This window comes from Sylvia atricapilla, chromosome 2, assembly GCF_009819655.1.
Source record: "Sylvia atricapilla isolate bSylAtr1 chromosome 2, bSylAtr1.pri, whole genome shotgun sequence".
Classification (NCBI taxonomy): Eukaryota; Metazoa; Chordata; class Aves; order Passeriformes; family Sylviidae; genus Sylvia; species Sylvia atricapilla.
Genome location: NC_089141.1, coordinates 25,028,621 through 25,050,719, shown reverse-complemented (window position 1 = coordinate 25,050,719; position 22,099 = coordinate 25,028,621). Strand labels below are relative to the sequence as shown.

At 43.8% G+C, this 22,099-nt stretch overlaps 2 protein-coding genes across 5 annotated transcripts in view; one reads left to right on the top strand and one right to left on the bottom strand.

Annotated features, from left to right (window-relative positions):
• The window catches only part of ATP6V1A (ATPase H+ transporting V1 subunit A), a 29,717-nt gene extending 28,599 nt beyond the window's left edge, over positions 1–1,118 (bottom strand). Inside the window, exon 1 of one of the 2 annotated variants that reach the window (XM_066341037.1) lies at positions 1,009–1,118. The gene's annotated coding sequence lies outside the window, so the exon portion shown is untranslated. The remainder of the gene's footprint in view (positions 1–1,008) is intronic. The other variant, XM_066341038.1, reaches the window with a different exon arrangement.
• A 273-nt stretch (positions 1,119–1,391) lies between these two features.
• NAA50 (N-alpha-acetyltransferase 50, NatE catalytic subunit) lies at positions 1,392–22,099 on the top strand. Of its 3 annotated transcripts, none has more exons than XM_066341036.1 (5): positions 1,392–1,615; positions 13,930–14,063; positions 14,526–14,645; positions 15,564–15,630; positions 18,095–22,099. In XM_066341036.1, exons 1-5 carry the CDS (start codon positions 1,608–1,610, stop codon positions 18,273–18,275), a joined length of 510 nt encoding a protein of 169 aa, XP_066197133.1. In that variant the 5' UTR covers positions 1,392–1,607; the 3' UTR covers positions 18,276–22,099. The 3 variants fall into 3 exon arrangements, with proteins under 3 accessions (XP_066197133.1, XP_066197132.1, XP_066197131.1); XM_066341035.1 differs by having other exon boundaries at positions 13,927–14,063; XM_066341034.1 differs by lacking the exon at positions 1,392–1,615 and having other exon boundaries at positions 13,562–14,063.

Below are 22,099 nucleotides of genomic sequence, written 5' to 3'. Positions count from 1 at the left end.
GTGGAATTAGCATTTGAAATACCATGCTAGATCAAATAGCCAGTGTACTTAGCTGAAGTATTGCATTACAATGAATAAAACGATCACCAAATTGCTTTTATGCAAATTCTCTAAGGGAAGACAGTAAAATCTTAGGAAGAAAGACTTTACTTTCTTCCTAAGAAAGTCTATCACTTTGGGCAACTGCATGGAATGAATGGATCTTGACACATATGTGTCACATACTCCAATCTCACAGCTACCTGTAACACGAACAATATCATCCAGAATCCAGTCATGCAAGATTTCTTTCTTGCCTTTAAGTGAACGCCAAGGGTGATGACTGGAACACCCCATCTAAGGTAGAATTTTGTCACTGCCTACAGGAATAGGAAGCGCATTTGGTGTGCCATCAGGATATTCAACTGCAAGACAACCGCGGGGCTCTTCAGCCACGGATGGGCTGCAGTGAGAAGCCCGCAGCAACATTCCTGTTCCATAACCCTGCTGCTCGCTCTCAGCTGGGCTGCGGTCAAGGCACTGAAAGATTCAGATCCACCCACTCAAGATGGTGGGATGACCTGGCACTGGAACCCAGCCGCTATCACCCCATTCCTTTTCTGTAAGGAATTCTGGCGTAACGCTAAAGCATCTCACTGGGCGTCTTCGACGAGCGCTCAGCAGGTTTTTCATTCAGGGGCTGCTTCGCTTTCCAGGTCTCTTTTCCCTGCGAAGCGGAGCGAGGAGGCGCATGGCCGCCTCCAGCGGGCCGTCCTGCCGGGACACGGCTCCATGAAGGTCAGCTGCCCAGGGCCCCGGCGACACCCGCTCCGCAGAGCCGGGGGCCGCGCTTCCTCCGGGAGCGGCTCCACGGGGAGACCGCGTCCTTCCCGGGCAGGGTCCAAGCGGGGCGGGATGAGGCGAGAGCCGAGCCCTCCTTCACCGCAGAGGAGGGCGACCCCCGGGCGCAGCTCGGGAGAGGCGGAGGCAGCGGTGCGCGGCAGGGGGAGAGGGGGCAGCGCGTCTCACCTGGGCCGGCCCGGCGCGCCCGAATCCGCCCGAGTCGCTCCGGCGGCGGCAAAGGAGGCGCTGGATCAGCTGACGCCGGGCCCCGCGCGCATGCGCCGCGCCGCACACCGGAAGCGCCGGGCGCGAGCCGTGCCCAACTCCGGGCGGAGCTTGTCCCGTTCGGCCCGGGCCGCTTCCGCGCAGGAGCGCGCCGGGCGCGGCGGGGTGCGCTGATTGGTCGTTCTGCGTCACGTGACGGCATCCGCGCCCCGCCCCCGAGACACGCGGGGCCTCCCCATCCTCCCCCGCCCAGCGGGGCGCGGCGCGTGCGCGGCGGGGGCGCGCGGGAGGGGCGGGGCGGGGCGGGCGGGTCATGGCGGGCGGGGCGGGGGCGCGCGCGCGGCGTGAGGTGAGGGGTCACGGGGCGGGGCGGGGCGGGCGGAGGCCCATGTGGAGCGGGAGTGGGATCAAGATCAAGATCGGGATCGGGATCAGGATTGGGATCGGGATCAGGAGGAGACTGAGCCGCCCGCGCTGAGCACGGAGAGGCCGGAGCCGCACCCGCACCGCCGGGCCCTGGACGCAGCCAGCGCGGACGCCGGGCAGGCCGCGGACGCACCATGAAGGGGTGAGTGCGGGGCTCGGCCCGGCCCGGGGCCGCCCGGGAGGGGAGCGGGCAGCGGGGCGGGCCCGGGAGGCGCGGGAGGCGCGGGAGGCGGAGAGGGCCGAGCGGTGCCGCCGCCTCAGAGCCCGGGGGGTGTTGCTGCGTCCCTCCCGCCCTCTGGGAAAGGCGGGCGGGTGCCGGGGAGTCCCTCCGGGAGAGAAGAGCCGGCGGTGCCGCCGCTGGCGCCCTTTGCGCTGAGCAGGAGCTGCCCGCGGGGCTCCCGCCCGTCTCGATGGTGCCGCCGCCGGAGCGAGGATTGTCCGCGCTCAGCCCCGCGCTGGAGCGGGCGGGACGCGGCGGCCGCTCGTGCTCGGGGCGATCCCGCCCTGCGGGGTCTGGCGATCTGCAGAGCGGGCGGGGACGCCGGCCGAGCTGTCTGGTCCTTGTCTGGCGGTAGCAAAGAAGCGCCGCTCACTCTGGGCGAAAAATCTGCCAGCCTCGGATGTGTGTGGTTTTGCAGTGCTATTGTGTGTAACATCCTCTTAGCACTTTTGTTGGTTTTTCTAAGTCTTTAATTGCTACGCGGAGGCTGTACAGCGTGGATGGATGACAGACGAGCTGTGTTCTGTGTCATGTTTCTCTAGCACACCCGCTGCTTTGGGCCTGACATCGCTTCTCTCTGTCTCCTGAAAACCAGAGATTTCAAATCTGGTTGGCTGCAAACACTGATTTCCTTCTCAGTGGGGGCGATGAGGTGCCGGTTTTGCACAGGAGAGTGGAGGCCTTGACACTCACAGTTGTGCTTTGGTGTCAGATCACCTCCCTGACCTTGTCCAGGTCACTTTGGGACAGGTTTTTCAGTGTTGGCTAAACCACCTTATGTTTATTCATTTCAGCATCATTTGTGCTCCACAAAACGTGCTTGTTCCAGTTCTGTGCCTCAGTTTCTTCATAGGCACAAAGGAAGCTTTCCCCAGCTGTTTCTCAAAAGAGTATTAAACCAGTCCCCTTGGAACTGGTGTTATGCAATGATGGGTATTATTATTCCAGTTTGGCAGCTTAAGGCAGGGTGAATGGAAGCTGAATCACTTAAGCTTTTACTAAGAAATGGTAAGGGGTTTAGCTTATTAGCAATAGGGGCGAGGTCATACAAGACTGCCTGATAACAGACTCTTAGCTGGTTCTTACAGCGTGTAAGCAGCTTCAGGGATGAGGGGCTTGCAGGTGTCTGTAGAAAGAGGTTCAGGGATGATTGCAAATGAACAAACTCTCAGGTGACATAAAACAGGTGTGTTTGGGGTACTGGACCACCCTTTTTCCAGCTGCAGCAGCCTACATAAAACAGGCCCCCCCCCACTCTTAGTCACCCTGGAATGAGGATGGTGGAGTTTGCGGGAAGAGCAGCAGAAGGATCAGCTAGGATGAGGTAGCAGTTGACGGGATCCTCGTTCCACAGTGTTCCCGACAGAACTGGGTTTCCTTTTATCCTTTGTTGACCTCTTTGCTGTTTGCTCCAGCTCAGCTGTGCTTTGGTTGTGTGTCAGGTGTGGGATGGGGTTACTGGGACCTGGATGTGTGAACGGGAAAGCGGCCCAGGAGTGCCGGGCTGGAGCTGTGGGGATCTCCTGGCAAGGCATGGCCAGAACTGTCTCAGTGCTCAGTGCTCCCCGGGGGACTGAACAGGCTTTGCTTGCACTGATCAGGACTTTTAATTTCATGGGCTTTTTTTACTTCGTGTAACTTTTTTTTTTAAAAAATCAAAAGCTATGGAGAAAAAACCTGCATACCACTCTTGTGCTTCTAGAGCACCAAACTTCATTTCTGTTACTTTGCTTTTTCTTACAGGCAGCTTTATTTCTGGTTCAACTTCGGGGCTTACTGCTTTGGGTTCTGTACTTGGTATTTCTGCTCTTCTGGTACTCTTTCATCTCTTTGAAGAGGAGCGTAGTCCTGTCTTGCCAAAAACACTGTTAGCACCACACAGCAAGTTCTGGTGCAGAATAAATTCATATTCCTGTGCAGATTCTCATATTGAATCCAGGTGTTCTCTAGAAATTCAGAGAGAGACAAATATGTTAACAGAGCTCAAATTGAAAAATAACTCCATTTAGATACAATGAGACTCAAAGGACTAGGGAATAGTTCAAAAGGAGTGTGTAAATTACACAGGAGTACTTTGGAACAAATCCAAATTGTTTTTTAAGTTACAAAGATCGGTGAAGATCCGTAAAGTACAAGTAGTGTCAAAAGATGGGTCCAAAAATAGATCTAAAGCCTCAACTCCCAGGATACAGAAACTGATGGGCTTGAAGGGATTTGGTTTGTCTTCAGTATTGAGTCCAAAACTGTGGACAAGTCCTTCTGAACGAACTGACTCCATCTGACTGTTTTTTCTGGGAACGTATGTGCTGCATTGTAACACACACCGCAAAATGCAGAGATGATTTTGGAAGCGCTTAGAGCAGCTGATGTTTTATCAGCTGTCATTATGAAGAGTCCACTTTGGCAGAGAAAGAATTAAAAAAGAAACGATCCAGTTCATTGGCATGAAATTTCAGATCTAAAAGACTGTGTAGTCAACGTATGTTGCTGCAGCCTTCTTTCTTAGCTCTGTGAATTCGAAATAGCACATAGATGTGTGTTCACAATGCATAGCAGGTTGTAGTGTCTCTGTCATCAGGGTATTTGAGGTTCTGTGGCCTCTTCTACCTAGGGTGTCTGGTTTCAGAAATAGCAGATTTTTGTGCTTTCTCAGTTGCTTGCAATTTTGTGGGTTATCTCTTACTTGATGTTAAACACCCTCTTCTGAACTGGGAACTGTTATTAGTTTCCACCTGGTTTTGTGAGACTTGGCTTTATGTTCGCTCTATCCTCACCTTTTGAATAATTTTAATAGGTTAGAGTCTCATGTTTCCCTTTTTTCTTAAATGTGACTTGAAAAACTGAGGTTATTCACTGTTCTATTAGTGATCCTTGTGGTTCTCTAGACAATAAATTTTCATTTCTTACATATTATTATTGTTAGTTCTTGAATTTGAAAATCTGTTTTAGAACTGTGTTTGCATGAGGAAAAATACCAGTGGAAGGGACTCAAGTTCCACTGTCTATCGTAATCTGGCTTTTTTTATAGAGCAGATGTTAATAATACTCCCTGCACTTTGCCGTTTTCATGGTGTTGATTCACTTGTTGCCCAGTGGTTTTGTGTTTTCATTACAGTTGTGATGCTGCTGGTTTTAAGGAGGGAAAACTGAAAGTCTTTCATTGATTCTTAAGCATTTGCTGATTGCTGTCTGTGACATTTGGTATCTTAAAGCAAGAGTGCACTTCTGACTTGTTTCAGTTCAGAGGAAACCTATGAAAATAAGGCATCCAGCCTTTCCCTGATGGCCTTCCCTAAAAATCACATTACATGAGGCTATTGCAGGACCTGTGTGCTCCTTTGTGTGCTTGTACCTGCTGTGACCAGGACTGTCACATCCATGGAGCCGGTGGTGCATGTTACAAGCAGGGCCCAGCGCCTGTGATCCTGTGCATGTGTTATTTTGTGACATTGACCAAATCCCTCTCCAGTTTTGATGGGAAACACTTGGGAGATTGGCATGCAGCAGCACACCTGGAGCCATATGGTGGAAAACTGGTTGAAACAGGGAGTAAGTAGAATGCTGTGTGTTAAACCACCCTTAGAAAGAAGCGTGCACTACTTTTGGATAAGACACTCCTAGGAGGTTGCCTCTCAACTTTGTCATGTTTGCAGCTGAGTCTAAGGTTTTGTAGTTCCTCAGGGTCCTCCTGACTTGCTGTGGAAGAGTCTTACAGGCTCCATCCTCCACAACAGGTGCCCCAGAGAACTTCCAACCCTGAGACTTTGCAGGCTTGTGCTGCTCTGGCTGCCTCTGTAGGAGAGACATCAAAACTGGGGGGTACTGAACATAGCAGAAAAATAACTATATTGTTTCTGAAGCGTGGGGAGTCATGATGGGTAAGCTCTGATACCTCTGCTTGTTTTTGCGCAGATTCAAGGAGTAAACCTTTCCAGGTCCTGAAGATGGTCATGTTTCTGAGGAGAGCAGGGAGGGATTGTTCTGTCCTGAGTTAGTGCGACAGAGTTTGTGCCGAGCTGCTGAATCGTTTCCGTTTGCTCGGCACAGTGCTAAGCTTAACATACATGGGAGGAAGTTCCAAGTTTATGAGAAAACTGCTGAATGGTCATATGCAGTGGAGGCAGGACAAAAAAGGTAATTGAGCTTGAAAATCACTATTTTTAGACCTTTTCTGAACCTAGAGATGTCCAAGTGTGAACTGTAGTCCACATTTATTTTCATGGATGGTAAATTCAGACCTTGCCTATATGCAAGCTTGCAAATGGCTTAACAGCTTCTAAATGAGTTTATAAAAAACTCAGTGCAGTTTATTATAGGTACTTCAACCTGATTTATAACTCTGACCACTCTGAGTTTAATTCCATAACCAGATTAAGACATTCCACGAAGTAGGAAGGATTGGGAGGGTAGGAAGGTAGCAGAGGGGTTGTAGCCATTTTACTGAAGCACTTTGGAACCCAGTCTTGTGTTTTGAGTACTGTTTGACCATTTGGTTCTTTCTGCATGTAGATGTGGCTTGGTAGTTTAGGACATTTCTGTGAAAAATGTTGTAGCATTAGTTAATCACCAAATGCCACAGACTCTGCTGCCATCTCCTGAGGACAAGAAATGATGCATCTTCCTTTGCCACACTAAATCTCTTTTAAAATGGGGAATAATGGGTGATGGTTCAGCCAGAAAAGCACTTTAATCGAAGTGGAAATCTTTCAGAACTTGAAGAGCCTGCCCACTTGGCAAGCATTAGAAGTATCCAGACCAATAATATGAGAAGGTGCTAAATATTTTTATCCAGAAGCAGAAAGAACATAAGAAGTTGGATCTTTATGTTTGTTTGGGAATTGATAAGAGAGAAGTGCACTACTTCCTTGCATCCCTCTTGCTGTGAGGCAAGCAATGTCAGGATTACTTTCTACTCCTGGCTGGAAAAGGGAAAGGGAAGAAGTGACCCATGCGGGAGTTAGTTGTAAAGCAGCAGAAGTTTGTCAGGAGGGAGTTTGAGGCAGGGAAGCCAGGGAGGGGTAAGAGAGGGTCTGTGTACAGAAGAATCCCAAGGAGACTCTTGGCCTTGAAGACCTGGAGCAGAGAGGCACAGCACTGAAATGGGGTAACTATGTATTTGTGTCAAAGTGTCTTGAATTAATTCATTATAAGAATGAAATTATACGTTAGGGTTTATTGAAAATAGAGCCAGAACCATTTCCACTGTCACTAGGTGACTAAGATTAAGATATTTGGCTTCTCCTGGGGACAGAGTATTTCTTTCTTTAATTAATTGATAATACTGTGCTTGATAGTAAGAGCTTCATGCATGAAGTACTTCCTGAGCTCACTTGGCCTTTCTTCTCCCTCTCCCTGTTGTTTTCCAGGCTCCATGTGATTTTTGGCCCTTAGCAGACTAGAATCAATAACCCTGAAAAAAAATTCTGATTTCCACCATCTGAGCACTGTATTTATGTTCTCTTGAGAGTATGTGATGAGCCCCAGGCAGCAGCTGAGGGCTTGTGAAAGTTTTCTCTACATGGCACTTGGAATTTCCAGGAAAAATCACAAATTAGGTTAAAAATTGCAGTTAAAGGAGATTTATTTGGTTTTAGATCTTTGGCACAAATTTTTATTTGAGAACAATTCATTTTTAGTGAAAATTAGGAAAGGGACAGGGAGGAAAATGATTGTTGCCTTAGAAGTGTTTTTAAGGTAGGCACATAAAACTGATAGCACATTCAGTTAATTTTGCACAGTATGTTATTAATACAGTGTGTGATTTGAACACCTGGCAAAACCCAATTCTGGGACTGAAATCCAAAGTATAGGTAGGAAACCCACAATAAACTGACATTTTTTTTCCGCTTTTCTAATGGACAAAGACATTTGTAAAGAAATTTTCAGTGACCTATAGAAATAGTTTGTGTGAAGCAGAAAATTTATTTTCTCCTGATATATCAATTCTGTAGTTTCTTACCTGTGTACATACAAGGAGTGCCCTCAAGCTGTGTTTAGGTAAATCAGGTACTTTGTAAGCATAACTTCTGTTTTGAATTTGAAGGCAAGCCTCTGTTCTTACCTGATGATCATCAGGTACTTCATGAGCACTAATTAGCAAAGGGTTATGATCTTCTGGGAGGCAAGTGATTGTGAGATCTGGGGACACTGAGGGTGTGGAAAGGAGCAGTTATCTATAAGGTGTCTCAGGATATAATTAGTGGAGGCACAAAACTAATTTTGAGGGAACCTGTTTCAAAATAGTGAAGTACATCTGCCTAGCAATCGTGGATCAAAATCAATGTTCTTGTAAGCTTACTTGACTAGTAAGGAAAAGTGGTTAGAGCAACAACAAAGAGTTGGGATTTCTGGCAGCTCTTTATCTGCTGTATGATTGCAGACAAGTTGTTTCATCTGATATTGATGTACCTGGGATAGGCTGATGAAATATTTAGGCCTTAACCTTGTGAGGTGCTCTGGAGCAGCAGAATTTTCTGGACAGCTAAGTGATGTCTGCTTTTCTGTTCTAGATCAGCTACATTTATTTTTGCTGTTTTAGAGTTTGAAAATTCTGTCAGCTGGGCATAGTGATTCCCGCTCTTTGTATCCATCTGCAGAATGGGATAGCTTACAATTTTCTTGGGAAAGTTTATTTTTCACTTGAAGATTTGAGACCTAGACATGTTTCAGCTGGAAAAACTATGAGGCTGTTGTAGCATAAGTTTGCTTCTTCTGGCCAGTCTTTTGTATGTGGTCAGGTTTTCTAAATTGAAGCAGAACAAATTATATGATATCCAGATATAATGAAAAAAACGTGGCTGTAATGTGCTGTGATTTTTTTTTCCCCCCTTTTTTTTGTGATGAAAGGAGAGGCAGCTAGGGTCTGATGTGTGTCTTGGGGAATTGTGATGCACGAAACCTATTCACAGTGAGATCCAGCAGACTTGCAGGTCTTGAATGAAGTCTTTTGTTAAATCTGATTCTAAAATCTGATTCTAAAATTGCTTCGTACCTCCAGCAGGGTATCGAGTGTCATGCAATACATGTTTTCAGCAGTAAGCAGGACTAAAGAAGATCAGGGGTCTCAGAGCAAATTGGTAAGACTTTTTGCATGCTAGGTTTGTACTTATCCTTCTGTTTTCTGACAAGTGAAGCAGAGTAGATATGCAGCCCACATCTTTGAGATAATTGAAAACATTCTGGTCTGCCCACAAGAACTAGACTAACTTATGTGTGTAGCAAGGCAGCTCATCTATTAAAAAAACAAACAAACAAACAAACAAAAAACCCCAAACAAACCCAATCAAAAAACCCCACAAAAATCCCAACAACTCCAGACCCCCAAACACTAGAGAGGCTCTTTTGGCCTTAGAGTAGTATCTAAGCAGAGCCACACCCTTCAGGTCCAAGGCCTTCCTAGTTCTGGTTTGGTTTTATTTTATGAGTGGATTATCCTGTCTAGACTCCTGCTTTGACTTGGAAGCCAAAATAGAAGCAATAAAGCTAGCTGGCCACTTAGCAGGTGACAAACCTTCTCTGAAGTCCTCTTAATTTGTTAGGGCCCATTTCTCTGTGCTGCCTCTCCTGATTTACTCCTCAGTAAGTTTTGCAAGTGTCAGATACAGCTCTGCTAAATTTAGCCCGCCAGATGCCTTCAATAAGCCTGAGCCCAGCTATCGGTTACGTGGAGAACTGTTCCAGTCAGGCACATCCCCCTGGAGAGAGACTTGCACTGTTTAAAGTTGAATGAGACTGAGATTCTTACAGCATTAAGAAACTCGAAATTCACCCTTTTTCTCCCTGATGTTGGCTCTAAACTAGTGTTTAGCACTTGGCATTCCCAGGGAGTGAATTTGTGTTTCCTCTTAAACTGTAGCTGGAATTTGGCTGCCTCTTGAGCAGTCATTCTGGACAGCAGGTCTCCTTTGATATATGTTGAGCAGTGAAAGGCGGTCCTATCATAAGTAACACTAATGTCTGTGTAGCCTGTGTTACTTCTACCAGTATCAGTGTAAGACATTGTAGGAAAAACAGACTCTTCCAGTCACAGCCCTGTAAGCTGCAGGTGGAGCAATGCAACTGCAGCAGGACTAGTGAGATTGCATTTAGTCCTACAAAACGTGTGAGGCTTTTTCTAGCCAATGCCTGGAGGGTCTTAGGACACTGGCATGCAAGAGCAGGAGTGTTAATGCCAATGTTCTGGGCACACATCCAGTTCCAGGAAGTGGTGCCTGTCACCTCACTGAAGTCACACTTCTGTTCAGATTTGGTGGCTCACTCTTCACTTCCGCTCTTACATTGCTGGGCAGTGTTGCTGTGCCCTTTGAACAGATAGCAGCCTATGTTCCAGGAACCAATTCCCTTTACTAGTGAATTCTCCAAGTGTTTTTTTCCCCAGTCACCAAGTCATGGAATGTAGCAATTGTGAAAAACGCACATGTAGTCCTAGAACGTGTCAGGAAAATGCTTCCAGTACTGACAGGGAAAACTTACTGCCATTGGACAAGACAGTGTTTGGGCTGCTGTAAGCAGTTTTGGTTAGCCATGTTTAAGGAAAGTCACCTTTAATCAGAAGAAATGTAAGGAAGAGCTAGTATGACAATAGTAGGAATTAAGAGCCAGTCTTACAGGAAGAGACCAGGAGTTGGCTTTAGTTAGAAGAAAGGTATGGAAAGATCATGATTAACTCTCTGAAAAGGCCTGTGCAGTGGTACCCATCATCTCCAGACAGCATAGAGGTACATTTGAGTACACTGGAATAATTAACTGAGAATAACAGTAGCTTGGGAACAGCCTTACAATGGAAGGTGTTTAAATGGTTGGTATTTCACTGAAGAAAGTGTATGGGTCTGTAGAACACTGTAGTAGTAAGAGCTGACCTGATAAGCTGGGAGTCTCTCATTCCTCTATGCTAAAAACAATTGCTTGGGACGGGGTGATTGGCTTGTCTCAGAAGCTTTGACATCTACAATGGAGTACAGCTGACTATTGCATCCTCCATGGAGTGCCATTTGAGCTGTAGGGTGCCAACAGTAAGTGTGGATCTTCTTGGGAATATTAGCGGCATCACAGAGTCAAATAATTTGTTATGGAAGGGCCTGTCCCTTCTGGGCACTTCAGGTTCTTTACACATCTTTATGTTCTCCCATATGCTTATTTGAGCTTGTAATTTATTTTTTTTCTTCACAACAGCAGAAGATAAGTGTTTCTGGTACATCTTCTACTAAGCTGGAATGCACAGGACTGGCCTAGTCAGATCTTAGCTGACAAAGTAAACTTACTTAAGTTACTGAATTGGCTGAGACTTCACTTGAAAAAGCAGGTCTAGTTGTAAATAGCTGATAAAAACAAACAAGCTAACAACGACAAGGACTCCACAAAGCTGCTTGCTTTACTCTGGTGAAAAGGGAGTGATAATTTTAAGTCCTTTGTTACAGGTGCTTTTTCTTGGTTATTTGGAGTAGTTTTTTAAAGTCCTTAGGATCAAAGTGCACGTTGTTCCATGAATGATAAAGTGTAGCGGAATATCTCTGGACTGTGTTCACAGATGTACTGGATAATCTGCATCCCTGTCCTCCTCTTGAACAGTGCTTCCAGTTTAAACTGAGGTGAGCTGGCACTTCTGCTCAAGAGCCAAATTAGTTCTACCTATGACAACCTTTTTTCTCTTCTCTATGCTGGCAGAGGACTTGTGTGGTGAACCCAGTCAGGGGACTGATGTGGGTTAAAACTAAACTTTCCTTTTTTTGTCCAGATTAGATTTAATGGGTGCTGGTTCACCACATTGTTGCACAAACGTTTGTGCCAGCAAGAGGATGGAAATGAGTGGCTTGGGGACAGCAAGACTGCTGTTGAAAGCTTTCCCATGCTTTTACTCAAGGCTCTTTTGCCACACTGTCCTCAGGAAAAATGATGAATTCTCATTCTGTGGCTCTTCCTTTCCATGTTTTTATTTAATTTATGTATTAAATGGTTTTGTGCATAATAGATGTGGTGCTGATTGAATCAGCCAGTGCTGTACATTAAAGTAACTTATGGCTTGAGTACACGCTATTTAAATAGATCTATTTAGTGCATTGATTTATGCTTCCTGCAGTGTTTCTCACACCTCTTTCATATTATTCTCCAGGATAAGATACTGTCCCTGGTGCAGTTCTTGGGAGGACAAAGCAGATAGTGACAGAGCACAGGAGACAAGCAGCAGGAGATGGCAGGAGGCAGCAGTGAATGTGGCAAGTGGTGAGAGATAGAGGGGGGGGAAGTCCAGGGGCTTGAGGAAATGTGTCAGCAAGTGCCTTTTAGCCATGTACTGACAGAGCTCATTTCTCTGGCCTGATGCCAGCCTCAGAGGTGATGTCTTGGCTCAGCAGCTCCCAGCCTTAGACTCTGCTTCTGCATTTATTTATTTATTCTCTGAAACCTTGGTGAAGATCCATTTTCTGGCCATGGTCCCTTTCTTAGCCATCTTGTCTTGGCTGCCTGTGGTAGTGTATCTTTGTTCTGTTTCACTGTCACCATAAATATTTCATAGTTAATGTCTTCTAATGCCTGGTTTGTTTGATTAGTAACTAATCAATCTTAAAATAATATTAGAAAACACTACCTGGTAATAGTCTGTGTCAGGAATTTTTGCTCTAAAGAAGAGGTGATGTATAGCAAGTTTGTTGTGACTTCAGCAATACTGAAGCTTGGAACTACTGATACTTTTTTGTATCACAAGGTTAATAAGTATAGTGTTATTTGGACAAGAGGTCTGGACTTTCAGTAACTGAGTATGAATGTGAGGTTTCTTCCCTTACTGACCTCCTGCACTGCAGCTCATCTGACCTAGCTGGGCAGTTGAGACCTGCTCCCTTTGGTTTCTATTCTCATGCAGACTGCAGCAAAAGGGGCTCTTCAGTCTTCTTTTCCCTCCTAGTACAAGATACTGAGGTGCCCTACTCTAGCAAAACTCTTTTACAGATACAGATACACCCAGGAACTCAGAGTTTTATTCCTGCCCTTTGTGAGGAAAAGGCAGCAGCACTGCTGGCTGGAATCAGAACTTGCCTTCTGTGAGCCTGAAGAAGCTCTGCTGTGCTAGGCTGAGCAGTTGTGCCAAGCTGATCATAAAACAAGTACTACGGTTTCTCCACCATCTAATAACTGTGATTGCATGCTTGTTTACACTGCGACTACTTCTGTAATGGGAGAACATCATCCTTCTTAGCTCAGGACTTAATTTGTGTTGGAATATAATTCTCAAAGAGACTTGTGCAAATGGCCATACATGAAGAAAGGAATCTTGAGAGCAAACAGTGTCTTTACTGCTGTTTGGGCAGAAAGAAATCTGGCTGCCCATATCTATTCAGTAAAACAGGGCTGATATGAACCTAGAATTGTGTGCTTTTCTAATTCCGTGTGCATTGACTTTGTACCTGGCTACATATTCTGGTGACCATTTGGGAAAAGACTTTGATTATCTTGGTCTTTTTATTTTTCATTCTTGTAATCCTTGTTAAAACTGCTTGCACTCATCCAAGGGTAACTTAACTTTTCTTTTTCAATTTTTTAAGGTGGTGGGGTTTTTTTTGTTTGTGGTTTTTTGTTTGTTTGTTGGGGTTTTTTGTTTGGTTGGTTGGGGTTTTTTTGTTTGTTTTGTTTTGGGGTTTTTTTGGTTTGGTGTTTTTTTTTTAATTCTGTGTGTATAGTGTTTCTGTCAGGAAGTTAGTCTTAGAAAAGAGAGAAGCTTGTTCTGTTTCTTCTCGGTATAATTCAGTGTACTTTAAGGTTGTGGTTCTGCTCTCAGCAGGAAGAAAGATTTCAGTGATGATCAGAGTAGATGCAGATACCACCTTGAGAAGGGCACACTTGCATATTAACAGGCTTAATATTTTTGTTGAAGGCAGTACTGTTGGTTTTTAGAGACAGATGTCTAGTAATGACTTTGTCTAAGCAAAAGCTTTATATTGATAGGTGGTAAAATCAAGGCTGGCTTTGAAGCATGGATAAGGGCTTCAATTTCCTTGGTCTCTGTTCTAGCTTCCTGTTTCTCCCATATTTTCTTCAGGGTTTTTAATTTTTTTTTCTTGTGATCTTGATGATTAGAAGAGAAATGGTTGGGATAATGTTAAAGCTAATACTTCTACAGAGATCCATGTCCTTCTGTCTCCCACGCAGTAAAACCATAAAAGCATAAGCAAAATAACTAATCTTGGGTGTCCTTTACACTGTTGCAGTATGTCAGATGTTAAGCATGTTTTGATTTGTTCCAGTAGCCGGATCGAGCTGGGAGATGTGACGCCACACAACATTAAGCAGCTGAAGAGGCTAAACCAGGTCATTTTTCCTGTCAGCTACAATGACAAGTTCTACAAGGATGTACTGGAGGTTGGCGAGCTTGCCAAACTAGGTACAGATGTTCTTGCCAGTAATTGTGGGCTGTGGTGGCAGAAGTGGTCATCATTGCTATCCATAATGGTTTTGAATAGCAGCTCCTTCTATTTAGTTGTTTTACATCATGAAAAGTAACTGTTTAAGAACCTCAAAGCCACAGAGGGTCTGTGTCCTAAGTAGATGACATCCCACTGGGAATAGGCATGTTTTCTGTTCCAGAAGAAAACAGCTGTGCATTGCCAGTTTACCTCATTGATGTCATTGCTGGTTGGTGTGAACAGTGATAAGCAACCACTGTGTCAAAGCAGCACTGGTGACTTCATTCCAAGTGTGGGTCCCCCATATATGTCATTTTGTCTGGACAGGAGAATAAGCAAGAGGGGAAGGAGGGAAGAAGGAAGATACAGGGTGTAATGGAAGAGCTGTATGTGTAGTTTGAGACTTGTTACTGATGAGCCTTTGTTTCTCTCCCTGGCAGCCTATTTCAATGATATTGCAGTGGGAGCAGTGTGCTGTAGGGTGGATCACTCCCAGAACCAGAAGAGACTGTACATCATGACACTTGGATGCCTGGCACCCTACAGAAGGCTAGGAATAGGTAAGGAGGGTTTTCCTTTGTTTCTGAGGCATCAAAGAAACCAGATTGCTGCCCAGCTTTCTAAATGCTCTTTCAGATTTTTAACCAAGTTAGTGCACTTGACCCTAAAGATTTCTTCTTCTTTCCTCTTCTGGGAGAAAGAGTATGATTTATCATGTGCTCATTCTTTTTTGCCTTTCAGAAGAGAACCTTTTGTAGAAATTTTTAATTTAGAATTTCAGATCACTCTAATCTTAATCATAGTATCATACTGTGATGTAAATACTCTGCTTCTATGGATGTGAAAATTGTTGCAGAGAAAGATGAAATAATTTGTCAGAGATATGTAGCTGGTATGCAAGTCATATGTAAGTAGAACACAACAATTCTTCAATCCTTCATTGGTTCCTCCCTTCACTCTTCTAAATATAGGGGGTTTCTATTTATTTTGTCTTTATCACTACTGAATATTGCTGCTCAGGTGTAGTACCTGCTTTTTGTCTATACTGCATTTAGTTGTCTGTTCCACATTGCAAACCCACAGGACAGATTAATCAAGAACTATAGTAAGTAATCTGTTTGCTTTGACAAACTGGTTTGAAAAGATAACTTTATCTTAAATTATTTCACTAGGTCTTTAGTAGAAAAGCTTACCAGTGCTTTCGCTGCTTTATGCAATATTTTGACTGTACTTTGAGCTGAGTTTGAGACCTTGAAACTAGTATTAAAATAAGCTGATTTATACATATGTTTCTGGGCTGTTGTGATTTTTATTTCTTCTTCAAAGGAACAATGAATTTATTTGCCTTTCCTAGTTTTCACACTCTGTCATTTTAGTCTACTACAGTTAACCTGCCTCTCCTCGGGGAAGCATTTGGCTATGTACAGATTTAATTGTGCCCTTCTAGTTTTCTTAACTATCTCTTTATCTTTTGGCAGGAACTAAAATGTTGAATCATGTCTTAAACATCTGTGAAAAAGATGGCACTTTTGACAACATCTATCTGTAAGTAAATGAGTTACATTCGTGCATTTTCTGATGGATGATAGAGGTAGATATGGGAGCAAAGGGATGGAGATCTAAGTGTGGATTTAGTGTATATTTGAGTGGGATCATGGAACATCTTGTAAGTACTAGCAGGAAAGCCAGGAGTAATTTTCTGGGTTTGTTGTTGTAATGCTGAGAAAACTAAAAGTGTCCTTGCTTTAGGAAGAGTTCTGCAAATTTGCTGAACTTGAAAATAGTTTAGGGACAAAATGATGTTCAAGAGCAAAATTCCACTTTAAGACAAAAAAATTTTAGAAAGGATTTTATTTTTATCATACAAGGTCATCTTCAGAATGGAAAATACTGCAAGTTTTGATGCATTTGGTTTCTGTCTTTTATGACAGCACTCTGTGGGTTAGAATATCAGAGATGTTTACAAACACTCGAAGTTTACATTCAGTAATAAGACCCAACTGCTGTTCCCATTCTTGCACACTGCCAGGTCAGCTATTTGTGCAGCAACACAATAAACTAGATCAGTGCCCTGACCCAGCTGGGGAAGCTGTTTTCAGTTTTGTTTCTGGGTGTTGTTTTTTTGTTTTAGTGTGTTTCTGGGTTTTGGGAGTGGTTTTCTTGTGCTTTATTTTGTTGGATTTTTTTTTAAAAATCAGCTGCATATCTGCATAAGCACTTGGCGTGATGCGACAAGAGAACAAGCACTGGGGTAGAGGACAGTCACCCCAATAGTCCCTTTGGAATCAGAGTCTGAAATCCATAAATGCCAAAACTATGTTTTTCCTTTGCTGCTGGTTTCACACTTGTGCTTTTTCCTGTGCTTTGGAGTCTGTGTGGTTAGCAAGTGGGCTGATGAAGTTTTTGGCCTGACTGCTTCTCTGAGCCAATTCCTTTTTGTCCCTCACTGCCTTGGCCATCACACCAGGGCAGCACGATGCACTGCCAGAGACAGGCCCACAGCAGGTACAGCTTGGATGAACGTACACTGCCACAGAACTACACCCTGAGTACTTGCAAGGACTGTGTGGAAGATGCTTTGTGAGGAGTGTTTCATACCCTGATATTACTGTAAATGGAGTGACTTTCTCCTCAAACTTAGTCCACTTCTGGCATGGAGGTGCAGACTCTTCCACGTCCTCTACTGTTGTGGCTTTGTGCCATCTCTGTAAGAGGAACGTGTTTAAAGAGGTGTCTGAGTAAAACTGCTTTTAGCTCATTATTCCTGCTCTCCTGCCTCAGAAGAAGTAGTAATGGACTCTGAGATGCCTGCTAATGGGACAGGGGCTTTCTTTTTTCCTTTTGCATGTTACTTTGTGCACAGTGAAGGAACTGTTTCCTGGTTCTAACGCAAAAAAACCCCAAATCCTTCATAATCCTTCTTTACATTTCCCAGACTAAGGATTCTGGCTTGACCATAAATAGCCCCCAAAACTGGGCTCAAGTTCTTTTAGTGGCCCATTGATTTTATTACATTGTCTATTGCTTGTCCATCTTCTCTCTGAATGTATTATGCAGTTTAGGGCCAAATTTGATATCAGTGCCTAAATTTGTCATTATTATAAAGTTCCCTTTTAGCTTTTTGGTGCTTATTTAGCTTAACACTAAGATCTTTTGGTTCTGCTGTTGCTTCCACAGTCACTTTGGTTCTATGGTTATGCAGTGTGTTGTCATGACAAAGTGGTTCATGAACTTGTGCAGTGTCCACTGAATTTTGGGGATGTCTAATGAATGTCTTTTGTTGAGCTAAACATTTTTTCTTTCTTTCCTTTTTTTTTTTTTTTTTTTTTTTTTTTAATGAAACTTGTGCAAATAAGTGTCCTAGTCACTTAGGATAAAGAACTGATGGCTATTTGTTTTGGAGACCTTGAAGCACACTAGCAAAGTCTGTAAAACTCTAGGGGAAGTATATACAAGGGAAAAGGACATCATAAATCCATGGGACTTTTTTGTATTACAGCTTTTTGTGAGGAGAGAGGAGTAGTTAGAGTAGAGCAAGGTGTTAAAATCATATCAAACACCATTGCCAGTTGTGTGTTACAGTGTGTTGGGATCATTGCTGAGACAACCCCTCTGGTCACCTGCAAGGTATTACTACAGGAAATTAAAGTTGGCTTTACAATGAAACTCTGTTAAATATTTTTCCACTAAATATCTGCCATATTGCTTTACTGAGATGAAGAAAAATTGAAATTACTGAGGTAGTAATGCTTCAGAATCTCTCTGCTATTTTGTGTTCCTTGAAAGAGTTTTACTGGGGGAAAACATGTACTACTACTACTGAAAACCATGGGCCATCCAGGAGCTGAGTGTTAGCCCAGAACTGAATTGGGGAGACCAGCTCTTCCAGCATTGGATTTTCACTGCTGTTCCTGTCTTTATATAGACAGCTGGTTTTTTTGTCTTTGACCATGCTGAGTATGGAGGCAGAATACTGACCCCTGTCTCTCTATGCCCTTCTCTGTCCCAGGCATGTGCAGATCAGCAACGAATCTGCAATTGACTTCTATAGAAAGTTTGGCTTTGAGATCATCGAGACGAAGAAGAACTACTACAAGAGGATAGAGCCCGCAGATGCTCACGTGCTGCAGAAAAACCTCAAAGCCCCTTGTCTTGGCCAGAACGCAGACGTGCAAAAGACCGACAACTGAACAAAACCCCAGCGGACACTTTCTTGCACTTGCTTGTCGCCAAATAAGGAAAGAGAGGCCTCTCTTTTGTTTGTTTGTTTTGGTTTTGTTTTGGGTTTTTTTTTTTTTTTTTTTGGTTGGCTGATTTTTTGTTTTGTTTTACTACACCCCTTCATCTTAATTTTTTTTTTCTTGACCTCTCTCCAACAAAATCTAATGCTTCTTCCAAGGATTGTCCAATCACATTTGGGGTTGGTTTTGGATTTTTTTTTTTTTTGAGCTCTCATTTCTGGTGGGTTTGTTTTTTGGTTTGGTTGTTTTTATTTTTGTTTTTTGGGTTTTTTTCAGGGTGGGGGGGGCTTTTTTTTTTTTTTTTTTTTTTTTTGTGTTGAGGTGGGAAAAGGTGTGCAGATCTCTTTTGAGATGTGGAGGGCTTGAGCAGGTTATCCTGATGACAAGTTTCCTTCAGAATTATTCTTTCAGTAAGCAGAATGTAAACCCAATGGGGGGGGAAAAGGCATAGCAATATCTTGTCCTTTGACTCCTACATTATTGTGTTTTTTATAACCTACAGGGTACTTTACTCTCCCCCAACCTTTGAATGTTACTTCAGTACTTCCCACTCTTCCTTTTAATCCCCCCACCTCAAAAAAGTATATTTAGTTCTTCCCAATATTTTTGAGTATGGCTTTTTCCTCCATCTTTTGCTGAGAAGGTTGGGCTACTTTACCATACCTTTTCGTTCTGCCTGAGCTGATCTTTTTGAATGCTTTTTTTAAATACTCCTCACCCAAGCTGGTGCTACACTTAACTGACTGAGAGGAGGATTTAGAGTGGTCTTAGTTTTCTCTTTATTTTCATTTACCCAACTCCCAGCAGAGTTTTGCCAGAGTAAGAGCTAGATGTGGTGTTGGTAAGAATAACCTTGTAAACATACAAATCCTGAGGCAACACTCTTGCTTTAAAAATGGGTGAAATTCTGCAGGGCTCATTGAGAGTTAGTTTTATCTGTGTTGTTGGGATGGAAAAAGTGACTGTGACCACCTGACCAGCTTTGACGACATAAGGCAAGCACCTGTCTCCAGATAACTTTGTTACAGCTACTGAATCTGTGGTGACAGACGTAAGGGTTGAGGAAACCAGGCAGCAAGGGTAAGAAGGCAGACATGAATCTGACCCTAATCACATAGCTTTGCAGGGTCTCCTGGATTTGCTTGGGATTGGCTTGACTTGCTGTGTTTATGAGCTCCTTTGGAAGGAGGTGGTGAAGAACTGCGCGGTTTTGCTCCTTTGAAGATTCTTTTCCCCTTCCCCCGTTCAGTAGTAATAATGCAGTTCTCCTCTGGTGAGAGGGTGTTGGTGGAGCACCGGAGAAAGCAGCGTATATTAGAGCATTTTATGGGTTCGGAAAATAGGCTGGCTGGCTTCTTCCTAGTACTGTAACTTTGAGGCTACAGTAAGCTGTACTAAGCTCTGCTTTGCATCCTTTCATGCTTTGTTTGCGTGAATACCAGTGCTCCTTTCTAGGCACTGTTGCCAGCAATTTTATGTATGCCAATATAAATACCAACTTGAGCTTGGACTCTTCTCCAAGCATCTGGGAAAGTGCACTGAGCTGAGACAACACCAACCTGCCCCATTGCCCATGTAGATGCTGAACTGTATTCCTTTCCTGTTTGTTTTTTAAAGTTTAGATCTGCATCTTGAATTCTTCCTCTCTGAAAGCCTCCAACCTGTAGTGTGCATTGCAGCATACATCTGGTTAGTAGGTGCTGTCCAGTCATTAGAGGGTGACTTGGGAACCACGGATTCCAAACCGGGAATTGTGGTGAGGCAAGGAATGGCACCCCTCGCTGCATGTTAAGTGGTCTTTGATACTCCAGGGGTGACTATAGGAGCTGCTACACAATTACTCCTGCTTTGACAGAGGTGTGTAGCATTTGTTGGAGTGCATCTCGACAGACCTCCGCTGGAAAACGGCTACTTAATTTGCTGAGTTTGCACTAATGGAGTCTTGGAGATGGGCAGGTGGCCACCACCAGCCCGTCTGCATGGGCCGAGCACCTGTGTTTGCAACACTCGGTGGCAGACTCTGGCTAGAAAGATGCAAACGGTTCCCTTGGCCAGAGGCAGCCTTATTTTGACAAAAGCTTATTTTCAGTACAGCTAGGAGCTGCTCGTGGTGGTTATGTTGGCAGTTCAGCATCTTTCCAGAAGAGGATGTATCGAAGCACAATTAGCTTGTCATATGCCAACATAGTTTCCCTGGCCATCTGTAGACCAAACCAAGAGAAGTATGTGGAGGGAGAGAGACAGATAGTATTCTATTTGAGGATGTTCGTGCAGCACAGCTGTAACTCAGACCATAGCTGCCTCTGGTGCCAAGCAAAGTGCTCTTCATTCTTCTAGAACTAAGTGGTAAGTGTTCGGGTTCGGTAGATGGGTGTGGGGATATGAACTCTTAGGATTTGCTGTTGTCGTAGGCTTCCACAAATCAGTGTGTTTCACAGACAGTTTCTCTTCAGGTTTAAAAGTACAAGTCTGATGTCTGAACTTACTTGGATTAACCTTTGTTTCTGTCTCCTTTTGCTTTGGGCTGCCATCATTCTATGAATGTATCCATGAGAACAATTCTTAAAGCTCCTATTCCACAGCAGACCTGCCTCATTGTAACTTCTGATAAAATGTTTCATAGGAGGTGGAAGAGAGAATAAATCTAAGACTCCTTTTCCCAGGCTATTAATCCTGGAAAACAGTTGTTGAATCTTGAATACAAGGTTTAATCTGAATCTTAAGAAAACTTCCCAGTACATGGGTACGGGCAAGTGAAGCTCAGTAGTTCTGGATGACAAACAGTTGTATTTTCTTAGTCTATCAGTTGTGTTGAGTGAGGGAGGAGAGTGCTGTATCTTAGTGCTGTTCCCCAGAGACACTGACACTGTATGAAGTATGGGCTTACTGCAGAGAACTTCAGTTACTTTGATGGTTGCTGCAGGAGGACATCCTTCTAGCTTGAAAATAACAGCTTGGGAACAACTAAATTTTTCCAAAGTTGGGAGTTTCAGTGGGGGGAAAAAAAAAACCACCAGCACCTCCTGTTCTGGATGAAGATCTAGCAAGAAAAATGTATGTGACTAACAGCTTTAGAGTGTAAATTGTGTATATACAAGTTATTCCTGAATCTCTCCAACTGGCTTTGTCATACATTGGTTTAAGTATGAAGATAGTACATACAAAAAGACTCCTGCTTGAGGAAACCCTGGTACAGGAGAAAAAAAAGTCATCCAGAAGAGAGATCCCTCATTTTTGGGAGGGGGAACGGAGAGAATGTATTTAGTGTACACAGGCTGAGTTTACATGATGCAGCTAATGGTTAAACCTGCCAACTAAATATGACATACTTTTATAATTGAAACAAACTTACGCGATATTCTGTTAAATCTTGATGGTGCCCTGTGTCTAGTAAAAATTTGATCCCCCAAATTGTTTTATTCTCCCCCATGTTGTAATCCAGGGTCAGCTGCTATGCACAATGTCTGTGTTTTGTAAAGTGTTTGCTGACTTGGATGTTTCTTTTGAATCTGCAACTGCTTCCTGATTAATTTGGCTAAGACCACCCCTGGTCTCTTGAGTTAAGATTTAGTGAAAGGTATGCTGTATGCAGTTTACAGATGCATTCTCAATGTTACAAGTTAAGTTGCAGGGGGAGCAAATTCTTTACAATAAGATGGTCCATTTTTAATCTATATCATTGCCCTTGTTGTACATCAGGAGCATGTTTTTGTTTTTCTCAAACTCTTTAGAAATACCGTTCAGAATAAACGTGCACTATTTGAGTTACGTCA

Excerpts from the sequence above, each read along its gene's own strand:
- NAA50 (XM_066341034.1), top strand. The coding sequence starts at position 13,892 with ATGTCAGATGTTAAGCATGTTTTGATTTGTTCCAGTAGCCGGATCGAG. Across the intron at positions 14,064-14,525 it reads TGGCGAGCTTGCCAAACTAG|CCTATTTCAATGATATTGCA; the intron begins GTACAGATGTTC and ends TCTCCCTGGCAG. Across the intron at positions 14,646-15,563 it reads CTACAGAAGGCTAGGAATAG|GAACTAAAATGTTGAATCAT; the intron begins GTAAGGAGGGTT and ends ATCTTTTGGCAG.